The sequence below is a fragment of the Fukomys damarensis genome, unplaced genomic scaffold, assembly GCF_012274545.1.
Source record: "Fukomys damarensis isolate Sample0158 unplaced genomic scaffold, DMR_v1.0_HiC HiC_scaffold_22, whole genome shotgun sequence".
Classification (NCBI taxonomy): Eukaryota; Metazoa; Chordata; class Mammalia; order Rodentia; family Bathyergidae; genus Fukomys; species Fukomys damarensis.
In genome coordinates this window covers 4,680,307-4,702,825 of record NW_022900934.1, presented here as the reverse complement: position 1 = coordinate 4,702,825, position 22,519 = coordinate 4,680,307, and the positions used below count along the sequence as shown (strand labels likewise).

Sequence of the window (22,519 nt, the reverse complement as noted above, 5' to 3'; positions counted from 1 at the left end):
TTTTTTTTTTTTTTTTTTTTTCTTACAGGGAGCTGCTGCCCAGAATTAAGGCCAGCATCATTCTGAAGGATAAATGGCCTCAGAACAGGCATCTATCAAAGCCCACTCACTTGGGAATGAGCAGAAGTCCCCGGCTTTGCCATTCCTGGGGGGACTCAGGGTCCAGGCACAGGGAAAGGGGGCATTTCAAGAGCCAAGCTGTAAAATCAGCTCCAGTATATATTTTCACGCAAGAAAGAAAGCAACTCAAAAGATCTGCGCAAGTTGCTGCTGGGTGAGTTTCATGCCCAAAACGAGTGGTGTTGAAGGATTCTGGATTAGGGAGAAAATACTAGGCGATGCAGGGGAGGTGTTTTACCCCTTCTCCCTTCCTTTTTGGGATTGCCACATTTTGGAAGCTCTTACTATTTATTTCTATGATGAAGCTAAGCGTTCCTTGATTTCCGTAACACAGGAGACTCTATCGCTTTTGGCTTGAGGGACTCTGACCCAGAAAGCTGGAAGGCACTGTGAAAGGCGGGTAAATGGCTGCAAAAATGTTTGTTTGTGATGGAGAGACGCAGGCTTGGTTGTTGTCCTGGGTGTTGGTAATTGGGACAGGGCTGATGAGAGTCTGCTCTCATTTAGGCATTTTAACCCACATTCGCACTGTTGTCATGCTAATGCGTGTGGACCGGACCTAATGCATCACATCGAAATGATCCCAGAGTGGCCTTCCCTGCTGCCTGCACAGACACCGTGTGGAGGAGATTCTGGTGTGCTAGTGGGAAATTTGGGGGAAGTGGTTTTTGGGCACAGCAGGGACAACACCAGCACGTTTTGAAGGGGGAGAGAGGAGAGAGATATGCATTTCCTTCGGGAACTTTTTTTTATTTTTTTTTTTTTTTTTTTTTTTTTTTTTTTTGTGGTACCAGGGCTCGAACTTAGGTCCTTGCACTTATGAGCCCGGCATGGCACCACTGAGCTACATCCCCAGCCCTGGAAACATGTTTTGGGGTGGGGATGGAATATCAGGAATCAAACCCAAGGATGCCCTATTCTTCAGCTATATCCCCCACCTTTTTTTTTTCTTTCTTTTTTTAAATTTGGAGAGAGACTAAATTTCCCTGGCTGGCCTTGAATTTGCGATCCTCCTGCCTCAGCCTCCCAAAGAGCTGAGATTACATGTTGGGAATCTTTGAAGGTGGTAGGAAACAAGGTGCCCCTTGCCTTCAAACACCGCACAGGAACCCTTCTTCAGGAGTCTGGAGTTGCAATGTTAATAAACAAGGCCCCCAGCCAGCCAAATTCACACTCATGTGGAAGCCAAACTCTTACTGGCATAAGCCTGTTTGTTAGATAAAGTTATTTCTCAAACGGCACGTAACAATTTCTAATTAACCCCCAGAGGTGACACCAGTCTCAGACAAGCTTGGTTCCATATTGTCTGATTGATTAGGATTCTATATCCAAGCAGTGAATGTGGGGATCAAATTGGTTTTAAATTAACTTCTAAAAATGTTCATGTTTACCATCTGGTTTGGGTCATGGACAGGCTTGGGTCCTGGAGAGCATAAGGTAACCGCTAATTCGTTATCTGGGGCTTTCGAGACAGAATCTCCTCCTTTGAAATCATGCCTCACCTCAGGAGGGGGGCCGGTGAGCAGCGTTAATTTGATGTGCTACACCTGGCACTGCTCAGCGACACACCCATCCCTGTGTGTCTCACCTCTCGGTCACGCTGCTGGCTGCAGCAGGGGGCACAGGGACTGGCCTGCAGCCCTCTGCATTGCAGGCAGTGTCCCCTCCCAAGGAGGAGGTGCAGCCCGGTAATCTGCTCACCACCAATGCCTCCTCCACGTAAGATAACGCCATGGCAGCCTAGCACACTGGTTTCTGGAAAGGGAATGTTTTCGAGGTCACTCAGGGAACCTGGAGGCTGCTTTTCTGATTAGAACCTGTCCTATCCCTTCTCTGCTCTGCAGAGCCGGGGTTTCTGGGAGGGCGGTGGAGAAAGGAAAGACAGTTGGGTCTGGGTTCTGTCCATCCCCAGTGGCCCAGCCCTTGAACTCTGACAAGTGGCTACCCCTGGGCGAGAGGCTGCCCTGTCTGGCTCAGGCCCTTGAGTGTCTCGGATGCAGTGGGCGCTCAGTGTATGCTCAGGTGCCAGAGGGCTCGGAGGGCCCTGGACCAGGATGGTGACCCTTGTCTTTTCCTCCGTCCTGATATTTATTTGCACTTTCAAAAGATAGTCTCTGGCTGGGGATTTAGCTCAGTGGTGCTGCTACCTGCCTCACATGCACAAGGTCCTGAGTTCGATTCCGATTCCTGGTACAAAAAAAGTGCTGGGTGCCTTGTGCAGAAGTTCCTGAGCCAGAGCTCTAATCGCAACTCCATGGCCCTTAACCTTTAGTGACCTCGAGTTCAGTGTCTTCTCACTGAGAACGGAGACAGCAAACCCCAGCAGCATCTGTAGACTCTCCGACAGCGTCCGCAGTGTTCTGTTATTGCTGTCACAGGCACAGGGGACATTAGTGACCTTCATCATTGCTTGGGCATGAGGGTGAGGAAATAATTCCTATTCTTAGTATTTCTGTGCCACACACTCATGCTTTAAGACTTCAGTAACTACTGTATCTTTTTTTTTTTTTTTTTTGGTACTGGGGATCGAACCCGGGTCCTTGCACTTGTGAGACAGGCGGTGGAACCGCTGAGCTAAATCCCGGGCCCTAACTACTGTATCTTAATGGGATTGGTTCCCATGAACTCCACTGGATTGTGATGCCTTTGGAAGCGTGTTTCAGAAGGCAGGTGCTTAGGGTTCAGTAGCCGCCAGCAGGGTCCTCCAGGGATGAGACTCTGGCTTGGTCTCCAAAAAGGTCACAGATCCCTCCCTTGTCCTTTCTCAGGGCCTGGACATTACAAATAAAGGTAACTCTCATTCTGCCTATTTGCTCACCGGACACAAAAGGGCTGCTAGATTTTCTCCAGCTTAGGACAACGTGCGTGCAATCGCTTCCTTCACTGTCTAGGGTCAGAGGCTTCCGTGGCGTTCACCTGAGGGCCTGGGGTGCACCTTGCTGGCAGCCGTTCCTGGTGCCTCTCCCCAGAGGGCACTGTCACCCCCTCCCACCCAGACTCGCACCTGTCTGAGGCCCTGTGCTTTGAGCCTGGGTTGACGGGGGGGGTGGGGTGTCACGGGGGGACTGTGCTGCAGGGAGCAGCAGCCCGGCCGCCTGGCAAAATGCCGTCTTCCTTGTGGATTCACCGATACTTGTTGGCCCTGACCAGGAACCAGACCCTGTGCTGGGTGGAGCCAGGGCCCTGCCCTTGTAAACGGTCCGGTGCCAGAGGCACGTTTGATCGGAGAATCACGAAAAGGGGAAACTGCCCGAGCCTTGTGCTTGGCAGAGGCAGAAATGGATCCCTCAGGGTTGGGGATGGGGGAACAAACTGAGCCATGGCCAGCGGCAGACAGCACTCCCCTCCCAGGGCCCCGGACTCACCAGGGCGCTCCGCAGCGGGTGCTGGTACCCCGTGGGCCGGTAGTGCCGCCTCTCTGCCCTGTCGGTGTGAATGTCCCTCAGGTACAGCTCCTCAACCAGCGGGGGCGGGGACCCGGGCTGTGGCTGCAGGTGGCGTTGCCGTCGGACTAGGCTGAGCTCGTGCATGCTTAGGCCCAGCGCCCACCGCCGCCGGGCAGTCCCCGCGGGCCCGGGGGCTCAGCAGCTTTTACAGTGCCCCGGGCAGCCAGGCAGTGTCCTGGGGGAGCCGCCCCGCACAGTCCTGGTCCACCCCAGTCTGGTTGAGGCGCTCGGAGACCTCAAGCGGGGCACGGTGGCTGTGGAAGACAATGCCCACTTTGTGCAGGTGGTAGTCGGCTTCCGTGGCACGCCGAATGACCCAGGAGGCCCGGCGCAGGCGGACTTTGCCCGTGATGAGTAGCGAGTGGGTGGGCTCGCGGCAGGAGGGGTCCCCGTAGTAGAACTGGTAGGTGCGGAACAGACGGTTGGGGTAGAAAGTATAGGAGCGGGCAAGGAACTCCGGTCCTGGGCGCACTTCGCAGCTGCCAGGGAGAGAAGACAGCAGGTAGAGCAGTGAACTCAGCCTGCGGCCCTGGCTCCAGCCTGCGTTCTGGACGCTCACAGCCTGTGGCGCTGGCGGGTGGTCAGCCCCCATCATTCTGCATTAAATCCCCAGGCCCAGGGTGGGGCGCACACTGCCCCCGCCTTGGGTTCCGGGTACTTGGCTCAGAGCTGCATGTCCTTGCTAAGTGACAAAGGCATGAGTGATCTCAGGAGAGGGTTGCTAACATTGCTCCCCTCTTCTTTGATAAGTTAACTTCTCTGACCCGGCCTGGCTTTCTGGGAAGCTTTCTCTGCAAAGGGATCAGATATATACATGTGTGTGTGTGCTGTGGGCCAGATGGTTTTTGTTGTAGTTGTAGAGCTAAAACAGCCATAGGTGACATGTAAATGAATGAGCCTGGTCATGTGCCAATAAAACTTTATTTATAAAAACAGATGGTGGGCAGGCCCTGGCCCCCAGGCTCTATTCTGCTAGCAATGCAAACAGGGAAGGGAAAGGGAAGCTAATGACTTCTAGAGTCACAGTCTGCGCCGAAATTTATCTGTCAGGAGCTCAGATGGAATAGATGGTAGATAAATTCCCATTCACAGTTTTACCCTAACCACCCACCTCTATTGCTATTTTCTTGGTGTTTTTAATGCTGAGGCTGTTGGAGCAGAGAGGACATGTTATCAGCCAGCAACAGTTTCCTTTCCTTTCCTTTCAGTCTTTCAGCTAATGTTAAGGAGAAAGTCTGTGTTCAGAGTTTATGCATCTTTAAAGCCAACTTCTTTTTTTTTCTTTTCTTCCAGAGAGAACAGACTTGGAGCCTTAGGTAGACCATGAATCTAGAGAGACTCTAATTATGCTGTTTTGTTTCATTGAGTTTCTTTTTACAGTTACTTCTAATTTATGGCAAGTGGCTCTGTTCTCTGTATCCCGGGTGATACTATGCTTCCTTTAAAAATAATTATATTACAGTGTAGATGGTACAGTTTACTGTATGCCAATTATACCTCAATAAAGCTGTAAAAATGAATGAAGATGTTTAAGTAAATAAAAGCAAGTTTGAAGGAAAAAAAAAGAGCAAATACCAGAATAGCTGAGGCTTAAAAATAGGGAATGGGAGCTCAGTGTGCTGATGCCTGCCTATAGCCCCAGTACTCTGGGAGGCTGAGGTAGGACGATCACAAGTTCAAGCCCTGCCTGGGCCATTTAGCAACCTAGTGAGATCCTGTCTCAAAATAAAATTTAAAAGGGCTGTGGATGCAGCTCAGTGCCAAAGCCTTGAGTTTAATCCTCAGTCTTGCAAACAAGGGGAAGGGTCCCCCACACCCAGGCCTGTCTGGAGAGCGTCGTGGGCAAATTTCTAGGAAGAATGTTCCAGAAGAAGCTTCTTAGAAGTGCTCCAGGATGTGGTGGCCTGGGGGTGGGAGTAGCCTGCACCCAGGTCCCCTTCCTGAACCCCATTCTGCCTCAGAGTGATGCTGGCCCCGGGTTCTGGGACCCCACCTGGACTGTGGAGGGCAGGGCTGCCTGTAGCCGGCAGTCTGGCCGTGAGTTCCAAGTGGCTTTGTGGGACCCTTGTCCTCTCCGTCCACCCAGAGTGCTAGCAGATGTTTGGCCGTGGGTTTCTCCATGAGCTCAGAGTTACACAGAGGACGCAGAGTGTCCAGTCTTTGACCCCAGGTGGGTCTGGTTAAGGAGGAGAAGGGCAGGAGGGAGAGGAGTGGCGGCGACCTGGAGGGAGGTTCTCCACTGGCTGCCATGGGCTCTGTGCGTGCAGAAGTGGGCCCGCCCCTCAAGTGCTGGGGAAGCGGTCGGATGGAAAGAACCGGACGGGTGCACCCAGGCTGGCTGTGGCCTGCACTCTGCCCCGGGGCCTTTGCCCAGCTGTGTCCTTTGCCTGGCTCTTCCCCTGGCTCTCAGGTGGCAAACTCAGTTTAGCTTCCCAGCTGAATGTTGACACTTTGGAGAAGCTGGCCCTGACCATGCCCTCTCTAGGCCATTTGCTATTACACCTGGTTTCATTTCCTTCATAAGAGCTCAGCACATTCTCAGGTGTATAGTATTTATTTCTGTGCTTGTGTGTGTAGCGTCTGTCCCTCTGCTATTGTCGGCTGAGGCATGGTCCCCACTCTAGAGAGGGAGTGAGCAGAACCATGTGTTTGATAGCTAGTGGGCCTCTTGGGAACCCAGGAAATTGGGTCCATTTCGCAGATGTGGTGACTGAGGCGAAGAGAGGGAAATGTCTCCCAACTTCAGGGCCCATCGTCAGGGTAGCTGGGGTCTTACCCAGTGGAGATCCAAGGCCCATCAAGGCGTGGGGCCAGAACGGCAGTGACAGGAGTGCCCTCAGACGCCGGCTGCGGGCAGCCAGGCTCCCAGTGCAGGTGGCTGCTTCCCATGGCCCTGGCTGCAAACCAGACAAGAGGTCAAAGCATCACACCCCGAGCTACACCCCACCCCCCTGCTGTCCCTCTGAGCCAGGGCCACAACGGGGTAGGTTGCAGGGCTCCCAGACCTGACTCGCCGAGGGAAGCATCGCACAGAGACTCCAGACTCCTAGGAGCCAGCCCTTTCATTGAGTCACTGCTGCCACTGTGCCACTGGGCGGTGCTCATGGCTCCTCCACTCCCGGACAGGGGCCACTCGGGTCTGAGGGCCCCAGCTCCTCCCAGAGCAGGCCACAAAGACTCAGGCAGCCAGGGCCTGGGAGGGGCACCTTCTGGCCCTTCCTTGCCTTCATTCACACCTTCCCATGTGGAGTCCTGGGGAGGCTGGGGTCCCGTGCTGCCTCCTCACACCAGACTTGACATATTGACCCCAGATTCTGCCTCACTGACCTCCCTGGGGACCCTCAGTGGGGAAGCCGAGAAGGCAGGAGAGACGTGGACGACAGCAGGGCCAACTGTGTCTCACTGTGTAGCCCAGGCTGGCCTCGAACTCACAGTGATCCTCCTGCCTCAGCCTGCCGAGTGCTGGGATCTCAGGCTTTCGCCAGCCGCCTCACCCAGCTTGCTTTGTGCATTTTTATACGTCGACATTGTCGCCTCTCAGGGCTCAGTGTCCACCTCAGAGAAACGGTGGGCTCAGCTCCACCAGCGTTTGTGAGCCCCGAGTGTGGTACCAGGACTCAGACTCCGGTTGTCAGAACCCAGTCGCTTGTGTTTCACTCCCAGTGAGGACACAAGGGACTGATTTGGAGACCCAGACAGACTGCAGGGAGCGCCCATGTTGGCTGAGTCTGTGATGAGCAGATGCGTGAAGATGCCAGGTTGGCACTGGGTCCCATCACGTTCTTGGCCAACCAACCTTTTGGCATCCATGACCCAAATAAGAGAAAGGAGAGCCAGTGCCCAGCCGGGCTGTGCCCTTGCACGCACGTGCTGTAGCTCGGGCAGCTCCGAGGGTGCTCCGAGACTTGAAGGAGACCCACTGGGTCATTCTGCATGAACCTGGCACGAGGCGGACGCCCAAAGGGACCTGAGCCAGGACACGATGCCGGGGGTGGGGAATCCACACTGACCATCCCAGTGCCCCCACCGCAGCCAGCGAGTTGGGCTCAGCATCGGCGCCGCACGCTCTGGTGCCTCTGCAGCCGACTTCATCGGGAGGCACTGGGTCCCCTGGATTCAATTCCATAGGTTAATTTGAACATCACCAGTGTCAATGAAATCTGTCCAGAAGTGTTGATCTGGAGAGTGCATAGAAGCAGCGCGAAGAAAAGGGTCGGAAGGGGTCAGCCTTATTTGCCTTGTAGGGAAATCAAGCTTACATTACAGAGCGAAATAGCGAGTGGGCCTGGAAAATTATATTCTCATTGTTTCCACGAAGCTCAGTTTTGTGAGAAAGTGTTTTCCGTTCAAAAGAAAACAAACCCCTTTTCTCCTGTGCCCCCTCCGAAGGCACCGCGGCGGAGAGGCTGGGTTTCGCCTCGAATCCTCAGATGCTGTGTTCTCACTGACTGTGTTTTAGTTTATGTTGCCTTTCTGTGAGAAACGAGGGCTTAATTATGTTAGGAGACCGGGATACAGTTCCATCCCACTGTCTGCAGCACACACACAAACAACCTCCGACTTTGTCAGTAAAAACACCATAACCACCTCTGGGCCGTTGGGGAACCTCAGTTTCAAGGTTGTAAAAATAAACTCGGCCAATTATAAATGATTCCGTGACATTTGCTCAACTGCTGCTTTTGGAGCAGACTCTGATTTTCTTTTCTTTTTTTTTTTCCTCTCCCACCCCAGAAAAGTCTTAACAAGATAAGCAACTGGAGACAGATGGTACTTGTGCCTGAGAAATACAACTTTTTGCAGGGACCCGTTAGACTCAGTTAAAATGCAAGGACCAAATTGATTTTTATCTGCCGTGGTTTCTTAATTAACAGTGGTGTCCACTTACTGCCATTCATTATTTACTGTTTACCCACTAATTAAAAATTATGCTGCTTTTGCACTCATAAGAGCAGGGACATTTGAAATTAGATAGCATCGTTCAAATTACCTGCAGAATTAAATCTAGAGTGCCCAATTTCTCAGACCAGGCTCCCAGAGCTGAAAATATGATCTGCAGACACCCGATGCACCTTCTGAGTTGGAACAGCAGGGACAGACGCTCGGGCCAGTGCCAGATGGAGGTGGCCTGGGGCCGTGAGAGGACCTGACACCTGCCAAGGGGGGAGCTGAGGTCGTGGACAGAGCCTCGTCACAATGCCCACGGCCACAGGCGTGTGCCCTGGAGTCCTCCTGGCCAGAGCAGGGCTGTGACCACAGGGCTGCGATCTCTCCAGGAGTCCCGGGGAGGCCACAGCACTCCCGCTCCGGCCATGCCCCAAGGCGGCAGGCTCAATGTGTCACCTGACCTGGGATCGGTCGACGCCCCTGCTCCAGATAAGGAAACTGAGGTTCAGAGAGGCTTTTGTCACTCCTCAGGCAGTTGTTTCTTAGGCAGTTTTCAAAATATGTAGTAAAATACTCTAACCTAAAATTCCTGCCTTAACCACTGTAATGCGTAAGATTCGGTGGTGCTTAGTACACTCACGGCACCATGCAGCCACCCCTGTGCCTGGAGCCACCCCTGTGCCTGGGTCTAGAACAAGCTCTCACCCACGCTCCCTGGCTTGCCCACCCCCGCTGTCTCCATGGTGTTGCCTCCTCAGGACAGGCCAGCATCCCTGCTAAACAGCCCTTCATGGGATGTAATTTTAAGCTATCCTGAGTGTCAGGAAGGAAATGTGCTTAACAGCCCAAAACTTTCTGTGGCTTCCAGTGGGCTCGGTCATGTCCAGGCTTTCCCGACAGCCTGTGAGGCCCTTCACAACCAGCATCTTAGGCAGGCATGGGATGCCCTCCTGTCACCCCAGAACTCTGGGAGGCTGAGGCAGGAAAATTATAAGTTTGGGCAATTTATTGAGATCCTGTCCCAAAATAAAAAAATGAAAAGAGCTGGAGATGTAACTCAGTACAGAGTCTTGGGTTCAAACCCTAGTACTGGGGGAAAAAAAATCAGCGTCCTCCTGGCTTTGCTGCCATCCACCAGCTCTGGCCATGATTATCTCTGTGCAGCCCTCTCCTGCCTGCCTCCCTCCTCATCTTCTTCCTCACAGCCCTGCAGGCAGGGCGATGGGCAGCACTTCTGTCCTACTCCGCCCCTCACCTCTACAGTCCTTACCATGCCTGGCACTTCTATTTCTACTTTCATTTTTCAGCTTTTCATTTAGGAATAATTTTAGACTTACCAAAAGGTTGCAGAAGCAGTAGAGTTCCAATATTCCCCGCACGCCACTGCAGATTAACGCCTTACATAGGCAGCCAGCAGTGATCAGAGTCAGGAAGTGAGCCTTGGGGCGGAGACAGTGCACAGCCTCGCTCACGCTGACCAGGGGCCCGTTCACAGCCCTCGCTGGCCAGGATCCCATGCTGCACTCAGCTCTATCCTCTCCTTCAATCTCAGATCCATCTCCATCCCTCGTGACCCGGGCACTTTTGAAGAGCGCTGGACAGATTTCTTAGGATGTTTCTTCATCTGGGACTGTGATATTTCCTCATGATTACACTTATCTTAGGTATCTTTCTGAAAATGCCACAGGAACCCTGCTGGGCCTTCTTGGTTCCTGGGCGCAGGGGCTCCTGATGTCACTGGCCTCTTCCTGGTGACACTGACTTTGATCACTGCTTGGTGGAGGGGTCTGCCAGGTGTGTGCATTGCTCAGTTACTTCTTTTCTCTCTTTCTTTTTTTCTTTCTTCCTTTATTTTATCTTGTACTACTGGGGATTGAACCTAGGGCCCTGTGCATGCTAGGCATGTGCTGTATCAAGCCACTATTTTTCTCTTTGAAATTAATTATTTTCTTATGGAAATATACTTAGGGATTATGGGAACATCCAGTTTCTCATGATTTCTCATTTATTTATTTGTTTTTTTGTTTCTTGAGACAGGCTCTTGCTATGCAGTTCATGCTGGCCTTGAACACATTGTAGTCCAGCTGGCCTCAAACTTGCAGTGATCCTCCTGCCTCAGCCTCCAGGGTGCTGGAATCAGGCGTAAGCCCCCACACCCGGCTTCTTTCTGATTTATTAGTTGGAATTGTGCTGTTGAGGAAGTGCTGTCCATTTTCTCCCCAAGTATTTATCTGCGCGTTATTTTTGTTAGTATGAACCCCTGGATAATTATTTTACTAAAAAGGCTATAACCCATGACTGTCAATACTTTATTGCTTAAGTTGTCCCCGTTCAGGCTTCTTCCCAACAGGTCTCCAGTCTGCCCCTCCCACGTTGTGAGTGCGTCCTTATTTCTGGTGCCAGATTGTCCAGGCCCATTGTGCACATGCTCGGCCGCAGCTGGGCATCAGCCATTTATCCAGGGAGGTCTTGTTCCTTTTGTTGGAGAATGGTGCTTAGAGACCACAGTCCAGGCGCTGGGTGTGCTCACCGCCAGTGGGCGTCCCTCCGGCTTCCTCTCATTTTCCTCTCTTGCTGCCGGTCTTCCTTCCTTTCTTTTCTCTCTAGCCCTTCCTTCTTTCTTGTCTCTCTTTTCCTGCTGTCTCTCCCTCCCTTCTTCCTCTCCTCCTTTCCTCACTCGCTCCCTGACAGTATGTCTGCCGTATAAGGATGGAGTCCTTATCACTCGCTCCTGGGTTCCCCAGTACCTAGCGCAGTGCCTGACAGATGCTCCGGGCACATTTGTTAAGTTATGGGAAGTTCTAGAACAAGGCCATCCTGTGCTAAGTGCGCCCTGAGTGCTGGTTATAATTACTTTGGGTTGAATGCAGGAATAATTCACGCTGTATCACAGCACACACGTGGGTCCCTTGCTGGCACTCTTCCTGTCTCTTGGCATGTGGTTATTAGAGTCCAGATAGAAGCGGAAGAGAACGGGGTTTACAGTAGTTGGGGTTGCTAGCAATCAGGCTGAGAGTGAAAGATGGCCAGTCAGGAGTTCCCGTGCGCTGGGGACTCGGGCTCATCCAAACAGGTAGGAGGAAAGACAAGTTGCTGAGGTGAGATTTTTGATGTGAGCCCCAGACCCTATCAAGGGCGTATGGGGCTGGACCCAGCCTAAGAACCAACCGCCAGGTACTTTGCTGTGAAGCCCGCCCCCAGGAGCAGCCCCAGCCATCCTGGTACCTGTCCTCCAAACACACAGAAGGACAGTAGCCCGGGTGTGCCTTGATTGGTGAGTGCCAAGTTTTCCAGTAGCCACCCAGAAAGACCTAAAAAGAAACTGTGACATTAAATTGAACTAATGTTTTGCCTGCGTCAAATATTATATTTTAAAACGCAATTCATATTTAGAAACTCTTTGTGAGCTATTTCACTTGCTTTTCTTTCACACCAAGTCTTCCACGTTGGGTGTCCATTTCACTCACACACCACTTGACTGTGGCCGGCCGCACTGTGGGTACTCAAAACAGCACAGGGAAGAAACAAGTTTTGCACTAGTACAGGTCTGCAAGCTGGCATCGGGAAACTACCAAATTCCCTCTGGGAAAGAGGGAGACTTTGTGAGTGGATCCCAGCCTGGCTTTGGCTCAAGCAACTCCACTCTTTGCTTGGATTTATACACTGGGATGTTAATTAAGATTTGCTTTTAAAAAAAATGTCTGAGTCTGAAACCCTCTGGTTTATTTCAAAACCCTCAGTTTGAGGTAATTAGCCTGGAATGTTCGGACTTGGAGGCTCACATGTAACGTTTTAAATGGAAATTTCGGCCACTGGTCCGACCCAAACAGTAAGCCTCCTTGATCAGGGGCGGCTGTCCGATCATCCAGGCTGGCTGCTGTGTGACGAGCTCCTGGGCCGCGAGCTCGGGGCTAGTTGTGGGAGTGGCCACCGCTATTGTGCGCTCTGCGGTGAAGCCCACGAGGGAGCATGCAAGGTCCCCATCGGAACCGCCCCGGAAGGCCACAGGCTGGGCCACTGTGCCACCAGCAGCGAATCACAGGGACGGATGACCGGTCGGGATGTCTGCAGGTGTCTGCGCCCGTCGTCTGGTCCTGAACGAGTCTCATCAACTCTTTATCCCGGGTCTTGGCACTCAGGGCCAGGGGTTTCAGAGTTTCAGCAATCATGGGAAACTCAGGAAAGAGCATGTCCTGGACCCCACGCAGGGTGACGTCTGGGCCTCCGCAATGTGCCCCCTCGGTGGTGTCCCCAGAGAGTCAAGCCCCCCCCAAGCTCGGCAGGGACCCGGCCCTGAAGTCAGACTCCCCGGCGTGAGAAGCAGCAGGTTTATCACTGTCCCCCACTTCTGCACCAACAACCCCAGGTCAAGCTGGACGAAGGCATCGCTGGTGACTGAGGCCACTGGGAGAGCACGATTGCTTGAGTTCCGGGGCCCAGTGCCAAGATTGAAAGCCTGTCAGGGAGCACCTGCCTGAGGACGTCTTGCTGCTCGTGTTTAGCATTTCCTGCTGAAGGAAAAGGAGTTCTACCACTCACAGAATGGAAAAGAATGGAGGGGGTGTCTGGGAGACTAGCTGTGACCCACCAAGCCAGACTTCCTGTTTGTTTAGGAATGTTCCGGTACAAAAACTGTTCATATTGAGATCCTCTTTTGGCCCCATGGTGATGCTAATTACTCTTGCTCTGGCTAGGGCGTGGGCCCTGATGAAAACTGGAAGATTCCAGCCAAAGCCCAGCTGTTTCCCGACAGTCAGAGCACCCTGATGGTTGAGGGAAGTCTTCCCTCTTTGCCCAGATGTGCTGGCATCCTGGGGACCAGTCCTCTCTAACGCCTGCGCACCTGTGTTCCCAGAGCTGAACATGCTGGCACGACTCCACCTTCCCCTGTGCCTTGGGATGCAGGGTTGGGGAAGCAGGCTGAGCTCCTTGGGAAGCCCTTGGGCACCTGCCCCTGGGGCTGTGGAACAAGTCAATGTTTGCTAAACAGAACCTGCATCTAGAAGGCTCCCATAGGAAGGAATCCTTATTCACGCTCTTGGCAGTAGACTGAAGCTTTCATTGTTCTGAGGAACAGGAATTTGGCCAGATGATCACAAGGTTCTGACACATCAAGTAAGAAAGACGACTGTTCTGTGTGGACGGTGGTGAACACTCCTGGTAGATCCCCAGACCACAAGGAATATTGGTTGGCGCCGTGAAGAGCTCTAAGTCTTCACGAGGCCTTGGGAACTGGTTGTTCACCAGGTCTTCTCCAGAAGGGTCAAGGGCCTTCTTGTCTACTAAGTATGTCGGTTCTGAGAGGAGAACGATGAAGGCTGGAGGTCTCCATGAGGTTTCTTGGGTCTGAGAACGCCCGAAGACATACCGGGGTGACCCGGGGCCACCCGGGCGCCAGGGGAAGCACACCACTTGCTGGGCTGTTCTTGGGAGTCTCCACAAGGGGGCCCACTTGAGCTTTGGTTGGGGCCGTTGGGAGCCGGGGTGAAGCCCGACACGCCTCCTCTAGCGTTGGCCTCCAGCCCGGGCCACCCGGCCTCGCTCGCTCCACCCATTGTCGGGGAGAAGGAGCTCCTGGACCGCCCGCTTTGAGCCCACGCCTCTTCCATGTGGGGAATCCTAGTTTCCACTTGTGTACAAGACACACTTGGACGCGATCGGCAGGGTTATCAGGAGGTGGCCCAGCCTCGCCTCCTTTCGGAGTCGTTCGCAACTCGGAACAGAAACTCCAATTGGAACCCCATGAAGGTGCATCTGGGAAGTGTTGTAAACAAGGAAATGAAACATCTCCACGCGCAGGACCTTTCCCCCAAAGACGCGCACGGGGACAACTCTGGTTCGGCCTCCAGAGGAAGAGTGGAGATTTTAAATGCAAGGAAATTATTGTAATTTAGCAAATCAATTTTTCATATATCGTGTTGAGATTAAGTTCATGGTCTCCATCTTACATTCAAAACAGGGAATTTCCCTAGAGTGCAGTTTTGTGGGATAACCTACATCGTGTTTCAAAAAACCTATTTTGTTAGGAGTTACCAGATTTTAAGAGAAATGGTAATATTTAATTATGGCATTATTTTACCGTCTAGAAAATTAATGTGCTTTCAGAGTTTCCGGAGAAAGGCTGACCGTAAGTCCGAACTCTATTTTTAAATTACCATACAAATAGAATCTCAAAGACTCAAATATTGGCTTAAGTGTTGCAGAGAAGGTACAAGAAAATGTGTTGGCTTCCTAAATGTTAAATAAACAGGCTTGTCAGTCCTGTCTTCCCCAGGGACCCTGGACCAGCGATGCTGTTCTGGAGAGGGTACACCACTCAGGCCCAGGCCGACCACCGTGGATTGGTCGTCCGTCACTGGGGCAGCAGTTACCATCCTGACAGCAACAGGGCACACGTTTCTAGCAAGCACTGGAGTTTGCACAGCCCACATTCAGGAGTCAGCTCCATTGATGGTGGGTATGGTAACTGTCCCCATCTTCCATGTGGCCTAGAAAACAGAGGCTCAAACGGAGTCTCCCAGTGTCTTGGGTTTGTCACATGAGCTGTAGGTAGAAAGGCTCAAAGCAATGCCAGGTCTGGAAACTAAACCCCAGCCTCTGTCCACTCATCCTTCTAGTCCCTGAGCACTCCCCCGACTCTGCCTGTCCGCAGGGTTGGGAAAATGCTTCTTCCGCCATCTAGTTCCGGTGTTCCGAGCCAAGTGATGGGACACCAGCATGTTCCTTGGGTCGCTGGGCCTCCCTGCAGAGCAGGCCGGAGGAGGAGGGGCTGAGGGGCCTCCTTGCCTGCCGCCTGCTCCTTGAGGGTCTCACAAGGAGAGAAGGGCTCAGATGGAGCCGAGTGCATAATGGGCACTCCGGGCAGAGCTGTGAAGGTGGCTGAGAGGTGTGAAGCACTGAGAGGCAGGAGCGCGTAATTAGTCACTGGCTCAGGGCGACCTGGGGAGAGAGGTGGGGGGGTGGCACTGTGTGTGTGTACACTGGAGTGTTCACCAGACGGAGGGGCTGGAGGAAGCCAGTTGTGTGCTCTCAGTCCCGGAGGGTGGGGGCGGCCGTCTCATAGTTGATTAGTTTCATGTCTACCTTGATACAACTCAGTAACTGACACACGGCGCCAGGGATGGCGTTAGGACGAAGCTGCACCTAGAGGCATAGATTATTTTAAAAAATAAGTTAAGTGAAAATGAGATAGTTGATTGGAAGTGAAGCGGTGACTCAGCTCTAGGACAGAAGCTGTCAAGGCGACCTAATTGCCACGGTGGACACAGTGACAGGCAGTCGGGGGCCCAGGCTCTGAGGCCCGGTTGTTTGTGTTAAGAGTGGCTTGGTGCATGTTTGTGGGGTCCGAAGAAGGAGGGTCTGAGAGACAGAGCCATCCTGTGGGCTGCAGAGCGGGCTGTGCGGTGCAGGTCCTTAGTCTGGGGACAGGGACTATGGGTTGCCACTCCGGAGATGGGGAACTGTGGGGGAACTCTGCTCTGGGGGTGTGCAGAACCCCTCCCTGCCCACAGTGCACTCAGGTGAGGATGGGGTGGCGGGGGAGCAGGGGCAGCCTCGACAGGACACAGCTTGGAAAGTAAGGGGCCCTCAGAGAGGCACAGAAGTGTGGGGACAGGTGGTTTTTTCTGTAGGGTTGCAGAGGAAATCTAGGGGCCCTAGTTAAATCTGACTTCCAGATACACACTGAGGATTTTTTAGTATCTGTGTATCTCAAATATTGCAGGGGCAATTTTAGGAATTTACCTGCAGGTAGAGATGAGAGGCCACACTAGAGGGGGGGGGAGAGGGAGAGAGAGAGAGAGATATCGTGGTTTTTTATATAAGTTCCAGAGCAAAATAATTAAATCTGAAAAGCATGAAGAGGACTTCAAAGAGGGCTCATCCATGGGCACCTCTCCCAGTGCAAATGGCTGTCCACCTGCTCCTGCAAATCCCTTCGTAGATTCTGGAGCTGAGAAAGGACCTGAGCCCCCACAGTATGGGAATTCAGGTCCCCTCTGAACTCCTGCCTCTGCCTGGCCCTTGGAAGGCATTGTGTGTTGTCAAATGTATGAATGATTCTTTCTAGGCTTTTCTTCATTTCATACACATGTAATGCATTTATTCAGTAATTTTTATAAAGGTGGGATTATCCTGTACATATTACTTGAAATCTCTTGTTTTGACTTAATAATAGATTTTTTTTTTTTAAAGACTGGCGGGACTAATGCATATACATGGTCTGCAGGGGAAGACAAAGAGTTGATGGGGAGGTAGAACTGGGAGACATAATAACCAAGGGAAGCAGGCACCCTAATCAATGGGAGTGTAGTAAAAACAGGCAAAACTCTTCAAATAAAAGCAATGATGGCTTGCAGTGGAATTTTCAAAATGTATATAAAAAGGCGTGAAATGCAAAGTGCAAGTCTCATTCTACCCTGAAGCCCTGGTTGTTTCCTCCAAAGCCAGTCACTTTAACAGTTTCTTGTTTATCCTTCAAGAAAATTGTTTCATGCCAATCTCTGCATATGAATGTATATGCTTTTATTTGGCTATTAAAATATTTTTATGGATGCAATCTTTCTATTCATATTGTTCTGCATTTTGCTTTTTACACCTAAATTATCAGATATATCTTTCCGTCTTAGACTTATCTCTTTGTGGCAAAGACAAAACTGTTCCATCATAGGGATGAATCTTGATTTAGTTAACCGTTCCTCCATGATGGCTATTAGGTTATGGTCCTTTTCTTTTCTCTTTTCTTCTTTTTTTTTTCCTATTGCCAAAAACAATAATATATTGGACATTTAAATATATCCTGGTGTAAATTGTATGTGTCCAGTATAGGGTTCCCTACCAGAGAAGTTGTTTGTGCGTTTACATGTTAACAGGCCTGGCCAGAATGTCCTCCAAAAATGCTGCTTCAGTTTATCCTTCATTGCCGATGGGCGACCACACCTGTGTCCTTGCACCTTTGGCCACATGAGCATGTTATCAACTATAAAAAGTGGTGTTTTCATGTCTGTAAGTCTAACCGTTGAATACTAGAAGTTACAGATTGGTGAAGGTTTGTGGTTAAGCACACATTTTTTTGTGCCCATAAATAAATAAGGGGTGTAGGTCAATTAGTAGCTGCTCTCCCACCTTGCATGTGTGCCCTCTGTCTGCAAGACCATCGCTCTGACGAAGGCCACTGTCATTTCTCAGCTGAACGACTAACTACGGCCTCTTGCTACCTCCCTGGCATCCACTCTGGCTGCTGCATTTCGCCCTCATTTGAGCAGAAAGTGGGATCATCAAGAAATGTGCGTGAGCGTTCTGCTTCTGCAGTGCAGCTTTCTGAATATTTGACAGGACCCCAGTAGAAGTAACCAGGCTCCACACAGATAAACAGTCTCCTAAAGCAGGGAAGCCTATGAGCTCCTGGGAGCCCAAAGGTGCTGCAGTGGAGGCTGAGGAAGCCTGCTGAGGGAGGTGTCAGTACCAGCCGCACTGTGGCCCGAGACGTGGCTTAGGTTATGGGTGACCACTGGCTCTTGAAAGAAGTGACTGTGAATTCTCTTTTGAGGAAAGCATTACCATTTTATTTATTTATTTATTTATTTTTGGTACTGGGGATCAAACTCAGGCCCTTGTACTTGTGAGGCAGGCAGCGGAACCACTGAGCTGAATCTCCAGCTCCAAGCATTATCATTTTAGACTCCAAGATATCCATAGACTAAGGTCCAGCAAATATGGGTTCCCGATTACAGATCACTAAATACACAAGTAAATAACCTATTACTATAGAGTATGAGTTAGCAGAGACAAAAAAGTTCAAATCCCAAGAGCATAGATTATTGGAATTATCTATAATGGAATACATAATATGTAATGTTTAATGAAATAAAATATGAAATTTTAAGAGTGAGCAAACATGAACCTAGAAAATGACTAAGCAGGTTTTAAAACAATCAAATAGAACTTTAAGTAAATAAAAATGTAATAGTTGGAATAGAAACACGGCTGAATCATGGAGCCGATTAGATGTAGTTGAAAAAGAGATCAGTGAATTGGAAGACAGATGAAAAGAAATTAATCCAAATGCAGGAAAGAAGGAGAGGGGACCTGAAAACTAAGGTAAAGGGGTTAAAAGACATAGGAACTATCATGAGCAAGCCTAACTGTCTCCCAGAAGGAAAGAAAAGAAAAGATAGATAAGAAGCAGTAGGTGAAAAAAAAACAAAACAAAACTGCCCTCCAATTTTCTAGAAGCAAACCACTGTTCCCAGAAGCACAGTGAGTGCTGAGTAGGATTAATAAAGAGAAGTCAGCTCTGGAATCTGCAGAACATCAAAGAAAAAAAAGGAAACATCCTCTGGTATAATCTTCCCAGACAAGTGTAGAACAAAGACAGTTTTCAGATAAACAGCACCAAGAGTTCTTACTTTTTTATTAAATGATCCTTCTAAACAAAGTAATTTATGAAGGAGGAAAACTTACTGGAAGGCAAGTTTGATTTTAAAGATGGAACAGTGAGTGAAAAAACCAAACCAAAACCAAACCAAACCACCAAAATGTTGTACATCTAGGGGGAAGAAAAGCCAAAACAAGAATTTCTAATTCTGTGGGGTAAAAACAGAAAAAAAAAAAAGAAAAAGAAATAACAACTAAAATACTAGGAAATGGAAGTGTATAATTTGGGAAAATGATTATGTTAATATCCTAAATTCCTTGCATTAATCAGGAAAAGGATTAAGATGCTATAGTTTCAGTGTAGCCACTAAAATAATAGAAGTATTGTACCCCTTCCAAAAAGAAAGGGAAAAGACAGCCCTAGGAGTGAGCACAACTGAACTAATCCCTCAAACATGAAAAAGGACAAGGAGGAAAACAGCAAACAACATACAATTTGTAGAAGATAAAAGTTAATTTAAAACAAATCTGAAGCTGGGCAGGATGGCACATATATGTAATCCTAGCACAGAGGGAGGCAAATGCAAGAGGGTCACAAATTTGAATTTCACCCGGGCAACTTAGTGAGACTCTGTCCCAAAAATATAAAGTGAAAAAAGAAAAACCCCACTGTGGATGTAGTTCAGTGGTGGGGTGCCCTTCAGTTTGAATCTCATCAATGCCCCACCACATAGGAATAAATGCAAATGGTATTAATTGTCAGTTAAACAGAGATGATCAAAGTGGATTTAATACCCCCTGTGTTATTTACAACAGACACACATGAAACATGAGAACTCAGGAAGATGGAGAACCAAAGAATTGAAAAAATTTACTAAACACAAAGAAAATGAGGGGCTACACTAATATCAGATGATGTAGCATACACACTATGAAACATTATTGGAGATGTAGGTTGTCACTTCATAAAATGGTCAATCTGCCAGGAAGACATAACCATAAAATGGCACTAAAGTATGCAAAGAAAAGATTAGTATAGATATGAAGATATATCGATAAATCCACTATCATAATGAGACAGTTTAACCCAATTCTTTTTAAGTTGGGGATTGAATCCAAGGTTTTCTGCATGCTAGGCAAACACTCCACCACTGAACTATGCCTTCAGTCTGAAATTATTTATATGTCAAGTAGATGAAGCATTAATAATAATGCAAAGATTTAAAAAAAAAAAAGATTTTGATCAGTAAGTGCACTCAGATCCCAGCAAGAATCCCATGTAGACCAGAGCTGCTGTGCCCACAGTTCCTGGCCAGGGCCCCACCCAGACCCCAGCAGTTTGGGCCCATAAGCCCCAGCCAAAGGCCTGCCTGATAAAGAGCAACAGCCAGGTGCCTGCCCAAATATCATTGGTAAGTGCATGCAGACCCCAACCAGAAGCCCACTCAGACACCAGCAACTTGGGTACATGGCCCCCCCAGGGCCCTCCCAGACAACAGGTACTCAGGGGGGCAGGCCCAAGGCAGAGGCATGCCTAGATATCATCCCAACTGTGCATAGGCTGCAGCCAGAACCCCACTGGGATAATAGGGGAGCACAGGGATCCAGAAGGCCACCATTCTGAGTCCAGGGATTGGTACAGTGGTGAGCAGCAGAGAAAAGGACTCTTGGTGGCTGCTGAGAATTGAAGACCACTGGGTGAGCAAAGCGTCACCTCAACAAAGGCGCAGCAGGCTGCATCTGCTGAAATGAGAAGACACAAACAAGTCTCAAAACAAGACTTCCAGATCACCCAAGGCAACCCCAGAGGGCAATGAGATGGAACAATCTGATACTCAACCACCTGGACTCCCTGAAATGGCAATGAAAGAGGATCTAAAAAAAATGAAATCACCAGGGATTTAGCTCAGTGGTTTTGCCACCTGCTTTGCAAGCACAAGGACCCGAGTTTGATCCCCAGTACAAAAATAAATAAATAATTAAATTAAATTAAATAAATAAAATCAGAAATAATTTCTCAGATAACAACAGAGATTGTGCCCACAGTGCAAGAAATGATTAATAACTCTAGAACAGACACTGATGAAAAATAGAGGAGCTCAGGAACACCATGGATTCCTAGCATAGGAAAAATTTGGAATCCATAAAACAGATGTAAACAGATATCCAGGAGATTAAAAACTACATTGATAATTTACACATCAGAATGAGCCAATGTGAGGATAGAATATCAGACAGAATACAGGATTGCTATATCCTGGGAAAGAAAAATTTCTTAAAAATAATAAGGGGCCACGAGAAATCAATACAGCAGCTGCTAGATGATACAAAGAAGAATAACATAAGACTGATTGGAGTCAATGAAGAAGCAGGAGAGAATGCAAATGACATAAAAAAAAAAAAACTATTCACAGAAGTTATGGCAGAAAACTTCCCAAGCAGGGGAAAAGAACTTGGCATACAGATAAGTGAGGCATATAGGACTCCAAATAGCCATGATTAAAAAAAAAAAAATCTACACCTAGGCACATAATAATTAAGATTTCAGAGACCCAACAGAAGAATAAAATTCTACAAGCAGAGAAAAGAAACAAATCATATACAAAGGAAAGCACATCAGAATCACAGCAGACTTCTCAACGCAAACCCTCAAGGTAAGAAGAGCCTGTAATGAAGTATTTCAAGCCCTATAAGAAAACAACCTCCAATCCAGATTGATGTACCCTGCAAAACTATCTTTCAAAATTGATGGAAAAATAAGATAGTTTCATGACAAAGAGCACCTGAGGAACTTCATGAATACCAAACCTGTACCCCCCAAAATACTAAACAGTATTCTAGGAAAGGACAATGAGGATCACAAGCCCAGGAAGCCCATCAGAATGAATCAATTAGTCAAGACAAGAAATTAAATGCGAAGGAGGAGAATCCAACAACAGCAACAAAAAAGTCACGACAAGGATAAGCCAATACATATCATTTTACAACTATCAATGTTAATGGTCTCAATTCACCAATCAAAAGAATAAGACTAGCAGAATGGGTCAAGAAGCAAGGCCCAACAATATGCTGCATACAAGAAACACACTTAATTCAAATGGAAACTCATAGACTGAAAGTTAAAGGGTGGAAAACAATACTCCATGTGACAGGAACCTGAAAAAAAGCAGGAGTAGCTATCCTATTTGCAGATCAAATGGATTTCAAACCAATGTTAATTAAGAGACAGGGCTGGGGATTTAGCTTAGTGGTTCTGTTGCCTGCCTCACAAGCAGTTTGACTCCCTGTACCAAAAATAAATAAATAAATAAAAATAAAAAATAAAAGAGACAAAGACATTACATCTTTGTAAAGGGAACAATCCAAGAGGAAGAGATGACAATCATAAATATATGCACCAAATACTAGTGCACCTAACTGTATAAAACAAATACTAACGAACATGAAAGATAAAAATAAGCACTAATACAATAGTAGTGGGGGACCTCAATACCCCACTGTTACAAATAGATAAACTAGACAAAAAATAAACAACAAAATACTAGAATTCAATCAAACATAACAGATGTTTACAGAGTGTTCCACCCCACAAAATCCGAATACACATTCTTTTCAACTCTACACAGGTTGTTCTCCAAAATAGACCACGTGCTAGCTCATAGAACATGTTTAAGTGCTAAGGAACTGAAGTTATC

General features: G+C 48.9%; 1 protein-coding gene across 1 annotated transcript in view; it reads right to left on the bottom strand.

The window, feature by feature from the left end:
• The window catches only part of Apcdd1l (APC down-regulated 1 like), a 48,998-nt gene that overhangs the window by 5,604 nt on the left and 20,875 nt on the right, over nucleotides 1–22,519 (bottom strand). Inside the window, 3 exon segments of the mRNA XM_010628773.1 lie at nucleotides 3,486–3,671; nucleotides 3,673–4,045; nucleotides 6,343–6,463. Of these exon segments, the coding sequence (XP_010627075.1) occupies nucleotides 3,486–3,671; nucleotides 3,673–4,045; nucleotides 6,343–6,463 (680 nt within the window).